General features: G+C 35.2%; 1 protein-coding gene across 1 annotated transcript; it reads left to right on the top strand.

Moving 5' to 3' along the window:
• The first annotated feature begins 12997 nt into the window (after positions 1 to 12997).
• LOC123883490 (protein IQ-DOMAIN 17-like) lies at positions 12998 to 16634 on the top strand. The gene is made up of 5 exons (XM_045932309.1): positions 12998 to 13487; positions 13654 to 13947; positions 14319 to 14567; positions 14793 to 14930; positions 15392 to 16634. Exons 1-5 carry the CDS (start codon positions 13359 to 13361, stop codon positions 16232 to 16234), a joined length of 1653 nt encoding a protein of 550 aa, XP_045788265.1. The 5' UTR covers positions 12998 to 13358; the 3' UTR covers positions 16235 to 16634.

Below are 16634 nucleotides of genomic sequence, written 5' to 3'. Positions count from 1 at the left end.
GCTTCTTTTCTTTAATTGGTTAATGGACATAACTTGTTAAATGAAAGGTTTATATATTGGTTAAGGGAAAGTGTGGATTTTCTAATCTCCAACATTTTTAGAAAAATGAATAGTTTGTAGAATTGTGAAAGTGATAAATGTTACTATTGTGCGTTAAGAAATGGTTTCTATTAACTCAAAATTGGTACTAAGCAGAAGTAACGAGAATAGTGAAGAAAAATCACACCAAAATTTTTAGGTGAAAAATTCTTTCAATGTGAAAGAGAAAAATTGCGCGACCTAGTCGTCAAATATCTTCGATATAGAAAAATATGGTTACAACAACTCTCTTTATATAAGAGAATATCTCTCAACTCTCATCAAACTAGATGATGAAAACAAAACTTTCTTTCTCACGATCACATTTAGATTGTGTATTTCTGGGATGAAACGGTGAAACTCTCATCTTCACATTTTTTAGGTTTGAATGTTTAAGGAGAAGGAATTGAAAGACCTTGGAATTTCCATGAGATGGAAATATTGTGATGACTTGACTATAGTGCACCACCTTTTAAGGAGGGTATACCAAGAATATTGTACATATATTCACCCCTACTAAAAAGTAAAAAATTTCATATCTTTAAAGATGGTCTAAAATATTTTTCTTTTATTAATACTCTTTCTGATCACATAAGTAAATCAATTATTTAATAGATTAAAAAAATTAATTTTTGCTTATATACGAAACAAGTTATAAAAAATGCTATACATTAATTAAAGTTAAATCATTTGTAATTGATGGTCTTGAGTCATGGATATACCACATGCCACAACCTATTAACCAAATAAACAATTATGTTTGAATCGATATTTTTTTTTTTTAGGGAGAATCGATAAAATAATAAATCTCAAGTCATTTAGGCTAATTCAGGAACCATTTGTTTAAGAATAAAAAAAAGTATTTCTAATTCTTTAGTTATATTTGTGTGTAAGTTAATTTTGAATATCTTTAGAAAGCTATTTAGACTTGTTTTTGAAGAAAAACATTTTTTATTGTAAAACAATGCATTTTCCAATTGCAACTACGAAGACTACTTTCTCAAAAACTAATCTTTAAGATAAATATGAAGAAAATAATTTTTAATAAAAAAGAGAAATGCAAAATCTCTTTTTATAACTTTAAACAAGCAAAAAACGACATACTTTCCTTAAATATCACTAAAATATATATAATATCAGCACCGCTATTTGGTACGAGCGGTCAACAAACGAAATGCAAGAATGCATGAGTTGCATGTGTCCCATCTCATATATTTACTATGGTTTTTAGGTTTTTGTAAATAATAAATAAAATAAAAGTTACTCCTTGATAAGAAACCACAACACAAATTCTTGAGCTTTCACACGATTCTTACACTTCCACACATAAACTTTTACTCTAATTCTTAATCTTCACACATAATCTTCTCTACTATTTCTGTAAGTTGTATATGAATCAATAATTTCAGCAAAATTTAGCATTATGAATCACTAATTTCAGCTCTTTTACTTTAATGTTCAACAATCAAAGTGTCGATTCCGTCTCCACCGAGGGAATTGGTCACCAGAATTCAAAATTGCACCTTTTAGAATGTTTACGGTCTCTCCCTTCTCCACAAACGAAGACAACAAGACCAAGCAAGGAGTTTGTCTTTTTAGTGAAGCTCCACACTTGAAAGCTTTAACAGCTAGATATTGAAACCAGAAAGTAAAAAAAAAAAAAGGATAGATATATTGTTAAGAGTGAAATTCCAGAAAGATGAAACTGATATCTCACAATGATGGAACTGATATCTCATTTTTGATATATTGTCCTATCGGCAGAGAGAAGGAGTTACGTGTTTTTCCAATTTCTTGCATTAAACAAAATGAAACCTTGGTAAAAAAAAATTAAAAAAGAATGGGAGCCGAAATTCAATAAGAATCAGAAAATTGTTAAGTGTGCCACATCATTCTCACTTTTCTTGCATTGACTATTTCGTACAAACAAGCATTTTCCATATAATATTCTCTCAATCTACACGAACATAAGTAATTCACAAATGATTTTCTTAAGAATCTTGAACAAATGGACCCTCAAACTAAACAAAAGAAAATTTTATTTTATACCTTAAATTTTATACCTATACCCCCACCCACACACACAAAAACACACGAAATTTCAAATTGCTCATAATTCTAACATTTATAAAAACATTTTCAAAATTCACATACCCCTCTTATACTAAAAGATCCTACAAAAAATTGTTAAAATTTCTGAATGTTTTGAAATTCAAAACATGCAGTTTGAATATGCATACTAAACGTTTTGAAACACGAAGAAAAATCAAATTCAAGTACGGTATTAAAGAAGTCCTAGTTTATCTCGTAGGAAATCATCACGGAGCATAGATTGCAACGAATCCCACCACCATATTTGCGTGTAAGCATGCCCAAAGCTAACAAGCTTATTCGGACATGTACTCATTGCCCTCTCGATAATTGTTGAATATTGCCTTGAAATAATGTAAAAATCAGAAAATCATGTTTTGGTAGTCTCTGCCTGCTCACGCCCAGGCGTGGGAGTTGGCGCCCAGGCGTGAAAAACTGGGCTGAACTCAGGTTGCTCACGCCCAGGCGTGGGAGGCTGCGCCCAGGCGTAGTGTCTGCGGGCCTATATATATGTTATGCGTTTTCTGACTTTTTTAAGGGGTTTTTAGGGTTTCAAAGGCTAACAAAGAGGCTAGGGTTGAGAGATTTCATCTTGGGAAGACTCTAGGGTTAGGGAAACATTCTATCACCTTGGGAAACACTTTCATATTGAATTTCTTGGTCACGGGAAGAAATTCGGGCTTAGGGTAGATTTAGGAAAAACTCTAAATCTTGTAACTCTTGTGGTGAATTTCATTGTAATCAAGGAACAAGTTTGATAGTGGATCGGAGAGCTGCTCTCTCCCCCAGAGTAGGTCACATTGACTGAACTGGGTAAACAATTCTCTTGTGTTCTTTTTTTCTTTTATCGCTTTATCTTTTGATTTGTGATTTTTATTGCCGATCTCATTATTTGATTGCTTAATCGTTATTTGCTCCACACATCAATTATTTTATTGGTGTGATTCAATCCGAATTCACAACAATTGGCGCCCACCGTGGGGCAAAGGATCAAACGATTTAAGTATCATGGGTTCTAAGTGGGACATTGAGAAGTTCACCGGGAGTAACGACTTTGGGTTGTGGAAGGTGAAGGTGAGGGCAATATTAACACAACAGAAGTGTTCAGAAGCATTGTTAGGAATTGCGAACATGCCTAATACTTTCTCAGCAACAGAGAAGAACGAGATGAATGATAAGGCATTGAGTGCCATTATCTTGTGCCTCGCGGATAATGTGTTGAGAGAAGTAGCAAAGGAGAGGACTGCTGCAGGGATGTGGTCGAAGCTTGATGCATTATATATGACCAAGTCTTTGGCACATAAGCAGTGTCTGAAAGAACGGTTGTTCTTCTATCGTATGTCGGAGAACAAGTCCGTGGTTGAGCAGCTTTCGGAGTTCAATAAGATTATTGACGATTTGGCGAACATTGATGTGAACTTGGAGGACGAGGACAAAGCTTTCCACCTATTGTGTGCTTTACCTAAGTCATTTGAAAACCTCAAGGATGCATTGCTCTATGGAAAAGAAGGTACTATCACCTTGGATGAAGTCCAATCGGCTTTGAGAACCAAGGAGATGACTAAGATGAGAGACTTGAGGATTGATGACAGCGGAGAAGGGCTGAATGTGGCGAGAGGAAGAAGCGAGAACAAAAGTAAGGGGAAGGGAAAGAAGCATAGGTCCAAGTCTAGGTCAAAGGGTGATGATGGTGGCAAGTTAAAGTGCTATCATTGTCATGAACCAGGTCACTTCAAGAAGAACTGCCCTGAGAGAAGGGGTGGTGGTAGTTCGTCAGCTCAAATTGTCGTTAGTGAAGAGGAAGGTTATGAGAGTGCAGGAGCATTGACAGTTACAAGTTGGGAACCTGAGAAGAGCTGGGTCATGGACTCGGGGTGCTCATATCACATTTGTCCAAGAAAGGAGTACTTTGAAACTTTGGAGCTTAAAGAAGGTGGAGTCGTCCGTCTAGGTAACAATAAAGCGTGCAAGGTTCAAGGTATGGGTACTATTCGTCTTAAAATGTATGACGATCGTGATTTCCTTTTGAAGAATGTGAGGTATATTCCTGAACTTAAAAGAAATTTAATTTCCATAAGCATGTTTGATAATCTAGGGTATTGTACTAGGATTGAACGTGGGGTAATGAGAATTTCTAATGGTGCATTAGTAATTGCTAAGGGGTCTAAAATGAATGGTCTTTACATTTTAGAAGGTTCAACTGTTATTTCTAATGCATTAGTAACTAGTGTTGAAAATGCAGACATAACTAAACTATGGCATTTGAGGTTAGGTCATGTTAGTGAAAGGGGTTTAGTTGAACTAGCCAAACAAGGTTTACTAGGGAAAGAAAAATTGAACAAACTAGACTTTTGTGATAATTGTACTCTAGGAAAACAACATAAGGTTAAGTTTGGGGTGGGAGTGCATAAGTCTACTAGGCCATTCGAGTATGTTCACTCGGATCTTTGGGGTCCAGCATCTGTGTCTACTCATGGGGGAGGTTCATATTTTCTTTCAATAATTGATGATTACTCTAGGAGGGTATGGGTTTACATAATAAAGAATAAAAGTGACACTTTTGAAAAATTCAAAGAATGGCATACCTTAATAGAAAATCAAACAGGAAGTAAACTAAAACTTTTAAGGACTGACAATGGCCTGGAGTTTGTTTCAGAGCAGTTTAATGAGTTTTGCAGGAAACTAGGTATAAAGAGGCATAAGACCGTTGCATACACACCGCAGCAGAATGGACTGGCTGAAAGGATGAACAGGACCTTGCTGGAGCGCGTGAGATGTATGCTGTTGGGAGCTGGATTACCCAAGAGTTTCTGGGGAGAGGCAGTTAACACTGCTGCATATTTGATCAACAGATGTCCATCAACAGGAATTGATCTAAAGACACCTATGGAGGTTTGGAGTGGCAAGCCGGCAGACTACTCTAACTTGAAAATCTTTGGAGCTTTAGCATTTGCACATGTCAAGCAAGATAAGCTTGATGCTAGAGCTGTGAAGTGTGTTTTCATTGGTTACCCTGAAGGTGTGAAAGGTTACAAGCTGTGGAAGATGGAGCCTGGAGGATCAAAGTTTATCATAAGCAGGGATGTCACTTTTGATGAGACCCGAATGGGGATGAAGTGCAAAGACCTTGAGAAAAGACCAGAAACGGGGGTGGAGAGAATTCAGTTTGAGGTGGAGCCTTCCACAGATGAGAGGGAAAAGGAGGATGAGACTCAAGTACCTGATGAAAGTGGAAGTGATGAAACAACTGTTCCTGACTATCAGCTAGCAAGAGATAGGGAGAGGAGAGTTATTCGTCCACCTAATAGACTCGGTTATGCTGACCTTATTTGTTATGCTTTGAATGCAGCTGAAGAAGTGCAAGACTCGGAACCAAAGAACTTCAGGGAAGCATCAGAAAGCATAGATAGTCAAGACTGGTTGAAGGCAATGAATGAGGAAATGCTTTCATTGGAGAAGAACCAGACTTGGAAGCTTGTGCCATTACCTAAAAATAAAAGGGTAGTTGGTAGCAAGTGGGTGTTCAAAAGAAAAGAAGGTATACCAGGGGTTGAAGCACCAAGGTATAAGGCAAGACTTGTAGCAAAGGGTTTTACTCAGGTTGAGGGGATTGATTACAACGAAATCTTCTCACCTGTGGTGAAACATTGTTCTATAAGGGTACTTATGGCGATTGTTAACATGTATGATCTTGAGTTAGAACAAATGGATGTGAAGACCGCATTCTTACATGGAGAGTTAGAAGAAACTATCTACATGCAACAACCTGAAGGTTTTGTGAAAGACAATTCAAAAGTGTGTTTGTTAAAGAAATCTTTGTATGGGTTGAAGCAGAGTCCAAGGCAGTGGTATCGTCGGTTTGATGATTTCTTATTGAAGACTGGATTTGTGAGAAGCAACTATGACAGTTGTGTGTACATGATGAAGAGGAATGAGAAAGTCATTCTCTACCTTCTTCTTTATGTAGATGATATTCTTATGGCAAGTTCTGACAAGCAAGAGATTCAACAGCTCAAGGAGAAACTAAATGGTGAATTTGAGATGAAGGATCTTAGCAATGCGAAGAGGATACTTGGTATGGATATCTTGAGAGACCGGAGTAAAGGTGAGTTGTTCTTATCTCAGCATGATTATTTGAAGAAAGTGGTGGAGCGGTTTAGAATGACAGATTCTAAGGTAGTGAATACGCCACTTGGTCACCATTCAAAGTTGTCGATAAAACAGTGTCCTCAATCTGAGGATGAGAGAAAGAAGATGGAGAGTACTCCCTATGCAAGTGGGGTTGGAAGCATCATGTATGGCATGATTTGTAGTAGGCCTGATTTATCATATGCAATTAGTGTGGTAAGTCGGTTTATGGCAAATCCGGGCCAAGTTCATTGGCAAGCTTTGAAGTGGGTTCTGAGATATTTGAATGGTTCTTTGAAGGGTGGTCTGAAGTACACAAGAACTGATCCAGGAAGAGATGCTTTGGAGGGATATGTGGATGCGGACTATGCAGGTAACATAGACACTAGAAAATCCTTATCGGGTTTTGTGTTTACATTGTTCGGTACAGCGGTAACGTGGAAGGCCAATCAACAATCTGTTGTAGCCTTGTCAACAACTCAAGCAGAATACATAGCCCTTGTTGAAGGGGTCAAGGAAGCCATATGGTTGAAGGGTATGATTGGAGAAATGGGGATTAGTCAAGGATGTGTGAAGATACATTGTGACAGTCAGAGTGCCATTCATTTGGCAAATCACCAGGTGTATCATGAAAGGACAAAGCACATTGACATTCGGTTGCATTTTGTAAGAGACATGATTGAGACAAAAGAGATCATGGTGGAGAAAATTGCATCGGAGGAGAATCCAGCTGACATGTTCACCAAATCGTTACCTAGAGCTAAGTTCAAGCATTGCTTGGACTTGATTAACTTCGTTGAAGAGTAGACGGAGGTTGGAGAGAGCAGCACGGTGGTTGATGAGAAGTCGGCATCACCATTGATTTAAAGGCAAGGTGGAGAATTGTTGAATATTGCCTTGAAATAATGTAAAAATCAGAAAATCATGTTTTGGTAGTCTCTGCCTGCTCACGCCCAGGCGTGGGAGTTGGCGCCCAGGCGTGAAAAACTGGGCTGAACTCAGGTTGCTCACGCCCAGGCGTGGGAGGCTGCGCCCAGGCGTAGTGTCTGCGGGCCTATATATATGTTATGCGTTTTCTGACTTTTTTAAGGGGTTTTTAGGGTTTCAAAGGCTAACAAAGAGGCTAGGGTTGAGAGATTTCATCTTGGGAAGACTCTAGGGTTAGGGAAACATTCTATCACCTTGGGAAACACTTTCATATTGAATTTCTTGGTCACGGGAAGAAATTCGGGCTTAGGGTAGATTTAGGAAAAACTCTAAATCTTGTAACTCTTGTGGTGAATTTCATTGTAATCAAGGAACAAGTTTGATAGTGGATCGGAGAGCTGCTCTCTCCCCCAGAGTAGGTCACATTGACTGAACTGGGTAAACAATTCTCTTGTGTTCTTTTTTTCTTTTATCGCTTTATCTTTTGATTTGTGATTTTTATTGCCGATCTCATTATTTGATTGCTTAATCGTTATTTGCTCCACACATCAATTATTTTATTGGTGTGATTCAATCCGAATTCACAACAATAATTATGAAACCAATTCAAGGTATGACACCATCTCATATCAGTTTGTTTATAAAGAAGTTGACTGAATAAAATATTGTGAAAATTTACTACTACAAAAAGTTTCAATGTTTCTAATATACATATTACAGTGTCAAATTTATCAATTATATTTGTGATGTCTTAATATTCAAGCATTACAATGTATTTATGTTGTTCAAAATTTGGAATTGTGGCTTTCAAAATAGATCACAAACCTTAAAAAATAGCAACACAAATTAAAAGTTTGTGCCCGATTTGTGGCTAACAAAGACCACATATAACCTGTCTCAAGAATTTTTTTGCCACAAATGTATATAATTTTTTTGACCACATATAAACCACACAAATGTATATAATTTTTTTTTATTTTTAATAAAGACATTTTTGTTGCCGCTTTGGCTACTACAAAACAAACGATCCTAATAAAAAAACAAAAAATCTTCATTTTGTGGTGAATTAAACCGTCACAAAAAAAAAACTAGTTTCAAAATGTGATGTCTAATTGCACTATACCCCCTAAAGACCGAACAATGATATTCAAAGTCGATGGTACAATTGACTCCTGATATCAAAATTAGTCTTTCTAACAATGGTTGTGGTCAAACAACTTCCTTGTTGATGTTGTGTGTCAATAAAGTCGAAAGCTCTTATTGATGAAAAAATTTCACTTAAAAGGAGTCACATTTAAGTGGAATATTGTTGGTGTATCAAAACTGGATTAGAAGTTCCCATGTATCAGTTTTCTTATGAGAATATAATTTTATTGGGACATGCATGTTAATCTTCTATGTATCATTTCAATTTTTTCAGATGTCTTCGAAAGAACACAAGAAGATAATTATATCTACCTAATACTTTAAGATTTTAAGTAAGATGCGAATATGTTGATTAAATGGTTGGCTCAATATCCAATATAATTTCCAAATTCCCTCATGAACCAACCAACAATGTATAAGAGTGGTGGCTCGTATGTCCAATGTGTTACATTTTAGGTGAAATGAAACCCTTTCAACACATTTTGTCTCTTGAGTTGGATTTTTAAATAAAGTGTTATAATTTTCTCATGTCTTTTGTGATGGAAGTATCTTGCTTCATCCTTACGAGACTAATTTGTCCTACCTTAAAATAAATACTTGACAAGTGACACCATTCTACACTTGTAAAATCAATGGAATTTTAATTCTTACATCTAATTGCTAGTCTAGTGCATCATGTGGATATAAAAGGACAAAGCACAACCGCATAAAAAACCAAGTAGTAATTTAATTGAAGTCCCAAGAGAATCTAGAACCGTTTGACCAGTCTTTGAAGCAGTTGATATGAGCCTCTTGAAGTAGTAGAAGTGGTCACCATTAGTTGAGTAATGTATTTATTTTTTATTGTGTGTGTATATATTTTTACATTTACAATAATAGTAACATATGCATTGATTCATGTGTCGTCAGATTTTGCTGGAAAAGATGCAAAAGCCACATGTTCTTGCTTGTTTATATGAGAAGAGGTCCACCATGGTCCATCACCCACCATATATGTCTCGACCTGCTCACAGCACGTGACACCATGAGATAATTATTAAACTAAATTTTTATTTTCGAGCTTCAAATATAGACATGATTTTGTTCGGAATATCATTTTTTATATTTTTAAGCGCGCATAGATTTTTGTGAAGAAAGATGTGTTTGGGAATTCTTTGACTGATCCACTTGGAGTCTGAAGCGGAGATCTACATTGAGGTTAGCCGATGTTTGGTGTACGGGTGGGTAGGAGGAAAACAGGTAAATTTTGTTCAACTACATTGACTAGAGTTTCACCCCTTGTGGGTTTAATGATGGGGGTTTTAGTGTTGTACAGATGACCTTCAAAGCTTCTTCAAGTAAGGTGACCAAATATAAGAGAACGTGTTCCGACAATTAACATGCGTTTATATCTTTTGTATTTGACACTTTTGGTTTCTTGGCACCAGAGGCTAAGCTGTGAATATTTTAAAAAGAGTTCAAAGAGTCATGCATAGCAATGTGGTGTTTCCTAGGTTTCTAAATGTAGTGTTTAGGAGAATTGATTTTACCATCTAAAAAAGATTAGCGGCGCAGCTTATTACTCATTTGTTTTTCATTAAAGTGTAATTATCTTATAAGAAGTGATTACAAGGAGTGATCATTACAGTGTGTATATATATATATATATATATATATATATATATATATATATATAATATGAAACAAAAAGGGTTTTGGATGAAATGTTACGTGTATCTTCCAATTTAATTAGTAATATTGATTGATTTTAAATGTAATATTCTAAGAATGCAATGGCCAATGGTTTTTAAAAACTCCTCAAAAAATGTTTTGCTACCATGTTACTCTCTTACAAGGAGTGATTATGTTCCAAGCTAGATACTAAATGTTGAGATCACTTGCATCCAAAAATTTCAACATTTAATTTAATCTTGATTGATCGATGAATTAGCCCCTATTACAAGAAAATACAATATTAACATTTTGAATTTTTAAGTTTCTAAATTAATTGAATAACTAATGTATTTTTTATATATGAAGTAGACATATTAACTTTCAATCGACTTTTTTCACTTTAATCAAAATTAAGTTAAAATCAATTTTCATTGTTGTAAAACATATATATTTTCATGGTCTTAAATATAGTTGCAATAACAATTAAAACTGTATAGTGTGAGGTGAATTAAATCTGACAATGTTTGAAAAAGTAGAAATTTAACAACATATATAAGTAAGGGGCCGGATTCATAAACCTAATGACTTAAGATTTTTGGTGATCAAATCCAGTGAATCTCCCCCTTCAATGACCCATACTGGTATCTAAGCCCGATTGATAAGGGATCAATAATTGAGTGGCGATGGATCGTGAACACGGAGAGGCTCACAATTGGGATGAGATGTTGAGATATATCAATTGTGAATTAATAAGTCCCACATTGATTGGAATAGTAGAAGTTGAACAACATAAAAGTGAAAAAATCCATAAACATAATGTTTTAAGATTTTGGATGAATATGTAGTGTTAGGGTCACTTGTGTGGGAATGTGTCGATCCAATTCAGTGAAACTCCTCTCTCTCGGCTCAACAATGGTATCAAAGATGATGATTCATCACAGGATTCTACAAGCTCCTTGTATTGAAAGTCTTCTTGACAAAAGTGGCCGGAAAGAATATTTTATAATGTGAGGTAAGTTAAGTCCCACATTATTTAGAAAAGTAAAGGTTAAACACTTTATAAGTAATATGATCCATAAACCTGATACCATAAGATTTTGGGTAAATATGTAATGAGAAACTGACTTACATTTACTAGTTGATCAGCTAGAATTCACAGATCAAAAACACATTTTTATATTAATTCTTTTTTTTTTTCAAGAAGGAGGAAGCTTTATCCAAATAAAGAAAGAATAGCTTTTTGTGATTCTATTATTGAAAAAGTCACTTTTGGTTTCTCTCTAGGCCTCCCCCTCAACTTGCTTTACGTCCTTCCCTAGTTTCAATCTCGTGGGCATCATTCCCTCTCTCTCACACACAACCATTTTTTATTTTATACCTATAATAATAATAATAATAATAATAAGGGTTAAATATGCATAAGGTCCCTGCACTTACGAGTCATTTGAGTTTTAGTCCCTGTATTTTAAAAATATTTCATTTTGCCACTGTACTTTCATTTTACTTTAAAAATGGTCCCCAGACCTTTTTTTTGGTTGTTGAAATGACACATTTTTGCTGATCTGTCACTGTTGACTGAACTTTAGAGTTGATGACTAATTTAATTTTGCAGTGAATCGATCAAAATACCCTTAAATAAGTAATTTTTTAAAAGTAAAATAAAATTGACACATCATAAAAAAATGTGTCACTTCAACAAAAAATGGGTTCAGGGACCATTTTTAAAGTAAAATGAAAGTGCAGTGGCAAAATCAAAGCATTTTAAAATGCAGGGACTAAAACTCAAATGACCCGTAAGTGCATGGACCTTTTGCATATTTAAGCCTAATAATAATAATAATATCTCACACATAGATATCGAAGTTCTTTTGTCTAATATCCACATATACAAATTTATACATTTATTAAATAAAAAATTTACAATTAAATCAATATATCAAATCACATTTTATTTGATCATAATTGTGAGATTTATTTATTCAATAATAAAAATAAATTTATATATATTAAAAAATATTCTCATTTTTTTTTTTTTTTTTTTTTGGCTTTCGCACTGGTTCCGACCCACCAAAGGTGGACGACTAATCCAGCTCGTGCGTAGAGGCATGCGCACTGGCCAAGCGTTGTTCCCACTGGGAATCGAACCCGGTATTCCCCGGGTACGTCCTTAGAAGAAAAATATTCTCATTTGTATAACTTGGTCTACTTATTGATATAACTTGCAATTATTATATTTACTCAAAAAAAGAAAACTTTCAATTATTATTCATTATTCATAACATTAAAAGCTTCATGTATACCTTCTGACACTCCCACTAGTGTCCACCCTCATGCCACAAAAATCCATATACTTTGCACATTTAGATTCATTCATTCATTCATCATATCATACATAAAAATTTAATATTCTATGCGACCCCCCTCCCCTCACTCAAACACAGCCTGTCTCTGACTACCATTATATGACATTAAATCATCAAATTGTGTACAAACTTTAAAACCTTGTAGCACTCAACATAATCTTAAACCTTGATTTTAATTCAATATTTTATATTGTATAGTACTATGTTATGTTGGTCAAAATAATTTCATTAGTTAAGTTATTATCATAATGGAACAAACAGTTAAGGATCTTGATTCTCTGCATTGAAAAATCGTGCAGTTATACATTCATTAAGTTTCAAGTTGTACGAGCTTGATCGAATAGTTTAGATGTTATCTCAGAATTTTATATTAAATTAAGAAAATTGATTGAAGATTTAAACCGTTTAAACTTAATCAGATGGTTTAAAATTGTTAACTACATGCGGTCTGACCGTATTTAATCCAATTTCATATTTAAGTGAATATAAACTTAACTATATTATAATCATGTGAGCATAGCTCAATTGGTAGGGACATCGTATTTTATATGCAGAAGCTGAGATTCGATCGGACACTTTACTTATTCACCTTTAAAGGTGAAAATTTTATTAGGTTACTTGAGAAAAAAAAAAAAACTTAACTATATTATTCAATTTTTTGGTAGTTGCCTAAAATTAGATATTAATTTGACTGCAAGAATGATTCATTTATTTGCACAAATGAGGACAATTTTCTGTAGCATTGTTGAATGTGTACTTATGATAAAAATAAACATAGATTGAAACCAAAGTTCCACAAGTGTTTGCTTTGGCTCACCTTGTTTTTCTACTTCTCTTTTTCAAGACATTACCACCCAACCAAGTTGAATCTTTATGTCTTTAACTATGCAAAAATTTTATATCTTTTTCTAAGAGCTTTTTCTAGAAGTGCTTTTTTCTTTGTGTGTTGTAAATGTTAGTATTAAGTTTTACATGGGGAAGAAAGGAAGTAGTTCATGGTTAACTGCTGTCAAAAGGGCATTCAGATCTCCAACAAAAGATAGTGACAAAAGAAGTGCTAGAAGAAGAGAAGATTGTGATCAAGAAGAAGATGAAGAAAAGGTACTTGAAATTTTTTTTATGTTTCTTAATTTAATTATGATTTATGACACTTTTTCTTGTTTTGTTTCTAGTTTATGTGACCCTTTTAATTTTACTTTCTAAGTTATGGAAATGAAGCATTGAAACAATGAAAAAAATTGAAAAAAAAAACTTTTTGATTTTGTAGAAGAGAGAAAAAAGAAGATGGATTTTTAGAAAACCAGTGAATCATGAAACAGTGAATAATACTCAACAAAGTACACCAACAAAGTTGAAGAATGATGTTGGTACTGTTACAAATGTTGTTTCAAGGACAGATCAAGATGAAAAACATGCTCTTGCTGTTGCTATGGCTACAGCTGAGGCAGCAAGAGCTACTGCTCAAGCTGCTGTTGAGGTTGCAAGATTGACTAAGCCTTCAAATCATGCTAGGGAGCATTATGCTGCTGTTGTGATTCAAACTTCTTTTAGAGGTTATTTGGTGAGTTTGTATATCAGATCTAATTGCATGTTTGGAATCACAGCGAGTTTGGCAGAATTACAGTGACGCCGTGATTTTGTTGAAATTTGTAAGTATAGTTTTTGTCATAATCACATTGACAAGATGTGATTCTGTCAAATCAAATGCACCGTCAATAAAACCACATTATGTCACTATGGTTTTTGATCAGTGGTGAGTTTGACAGAATCACAGGGTCATTGTAACTTCAACAAAATCAAAGTGTCATTGATGTTGTCAAACTCAAAACTCACCGTGATTTCGAACATGCACTAAATTTTAAGTTTATGTGAAAGGAAATTGAAAAGTACTTTTTTCCCTTAACTTGATGTGTGTGTGTTTGAATCTTGAAGGCAAGAAGAGCGCTTCGTGCACTTAAAGGGTTGGTGAAGTTACAAGCTTTAGTGAGAGGTCACAATGTTAGGAAACAAGCAAAGATGACTCTTAGATGCATGCAAGCTCTTGTTAGAGTACAAGCAAGAGTTCTTGACCAAAGGATAAGGTCTACTTCAAATGAAGGAAGTAGAAAATCAGCCTTTAGTGACACGGCAAGTGTTTGGGATTCGCGGTATCTTCAAGACATTTCAGATAGGAAATCAATAGTAAGTTATATGTAGCTTTGATTTGATTGAATTGAACCAACATCATTGTAATCAAACAAACTTTGTTTGTACTTTTCTTTTACATGTTTTTCGAATCCGAGATTGTGTTTGGAAAGAAAAGTACTTTTTGGGTTACAAAGGCAAAGGAATAGAACTTTTTAGTTACTTTGGTGTTCTGTTTATAAGCTTATGAGTTTTGAATCTTTTGTGTGGTTGTTTTGATAGTCAAGAGAAGGAAGTAGTGTTGCAGATGATTGGGACGATCGTCCACACACTGTTGAAGAAGTTAAGGCCATGTTGCAACAGAGGAAGGAAGCAGCTATGAAGAGGGAAAAGTCCTTGTCCCAAGCTTTTTCACAACAGGTTTCAGTTTCACCCTTTATTTCACTGTTTTTTTTCTTCGTGTTTACTGAGTCGCGCCTGCTTGGATTGACGGGGAGTTTGCCAATAAAACCACATGTCGCCATGATTTTGGTGAAAGTTACACTTTTGGACTTCAACAAAATCACGACGCCTCCTGAGATTTTGTCAAACTCACCTTGATTCCAAACATGTATTTATTAGTGTATACTTGGTTCCACTTCTGAAAGAGGTAGTGTTTGACATATTTGAAACTTTTCGAGTAGAATTGATTTGCCTCTAGAATTGATTTGTCTTGGACTTATTGTTCTCCTCACTTTTACATGAAAGTATCCAAACATAAATCACTATACATTCAACTCACTTTTAGCCAGAATACATTTTGCACAATCAATACATTCAATACATTTTGTCAACACAAAAGACACGATTTTCTTGGCTAATCGGCTTTGACAATTTCACAGATTTGGAGAAATGGTAGGACATCATCAATTGGAAATGAAGATGAACTTGAAGAGAGACCAAAATGGCTAGATAGATGGATGGCTACAAAACCATGGGAGAATAGAGGAAGAGCTTCAACTGATCAAAGAGACTCTATCAAGACTGTGGAAGTCGACACATCTCAACCTTATTCATATCTCGGATCAAATTACAGAAGATCACATCCAAATTATCAATATAATCCACACCACCAACCACAAAGACATTCGATTGCTTCACCACTCCATAGGGCACACCAAAATGGATCCATTCACAACCAATCCATAACTACACCATCTCCGGCGAAATCAAGACCTATCCAAGTCCGGTCATCGAGCCCTCGTTGTGTTCGAGAAGATAGAAGCTACCACCACACTTCTCAAACACCTAGCTTAAGGTCTAATTATCAGTACAATGGCAATTTGTACCAAAATAGTAGGGTAGGAACAAGTAGTAATGGTAGTAACGGCGCTGCTTCTACTACATCTACATTGCCTAATTACATGCAAGCAACCGAGTCTGCGAAGGCTCGAATCCGGTCACAGAGTGCGCCGAGACAAAGGCCAATGACACCGGAGAGAGATAGATCGGGATCAGTAAAGAAAAGGCTTTCTTTTCCTGCTCCTGATCCTTATAATGTAGGAGGAGCCGCAGGTTATGGAAATTATGGACATAGTTTAAGAAGTCCTAGTTTCAAAAGTGTGAATGTAACGTCACATTACGGGTTGGAGCAAAATTCAAATTACTCTTCTTGTTATACCGAGAGTATCGGTGGCGAGGTTTCGCCTTCTTCAACCGGCGACCTTAGAAGGTGGATGAGATGAGACAATTCAACTGCACTTAGATCCAACGGCTGTGAAGCGACCGAGTAGTATTCGGCTACAACTATGACACATTAGGTTATTTATCACCATTTAGTTATTTTATTTAGACTTTTGTGATATTATTAGTATTAATATTAACCCTTTTCACCCCAAAAAGAAAGGAAATTACCAAAGGTGAACCTAAAAATCTGATTTTAGGAGGAGAGAAACAAAACAAGTACTATCTTGTTAGGAAGGTGAGAACCATTATTGTGTTTTGGTTTTATCATTTGTTTTCCATACTTTTGTTAGGATGCTAAGATAATGTAGTAAGTACCCTACCTCACTTGGGATGCTTTGTTGATGTTGAAACAATTTCCTACACTATTTCAATGCCCTTAAATGAACTGTCTTGTCACAA

The sequence above is a fragment of the Trifolium pratense genome, linkage group LG5, assembly GCF_020283565.1.
Source record: "Trifolium pratense cultivar HEN17-A07 linkage group LG5, ARS_RC_1.1, whole genome shotgun sequence".
NCBI classification, from domain to species: domain Eukaryota; kingdom Viridiplantae; phylum Streptophyta; class Magnoliopsida; order Fabales; family Fabaceae; genus Trifolium; species Trifolium pratense.
This window is presented reverse-complemented; position numbering and strand designations above follow the sequence as displayed.

Excerpts from the sequence above, each read along its gene's own strand:
- LOC123883490 (XM_045932309.1), top strand. The coding sequence starts at position 13,359 with ATGGGGAAGAAAGGAAGTAGTTCATGGTTAACTGCTGTCAAAAGGGCA. Across the intron at positions 14,568-14,792 it reads TTTCAGATAGGAAATCAATA|TCAAGAGAAGGAAGTAGTGT; the intron begins GTAAGTTATATG and ends TTGTTTTGATAG. Across the intron at positions 14,931-15,391 it reads CCCAAGCTTTTTCACAACAG|ATTTGGAGAAATGGTAGGAC; the intron begins GTTTCAGTTTCA and ends ACAATTTCACAG.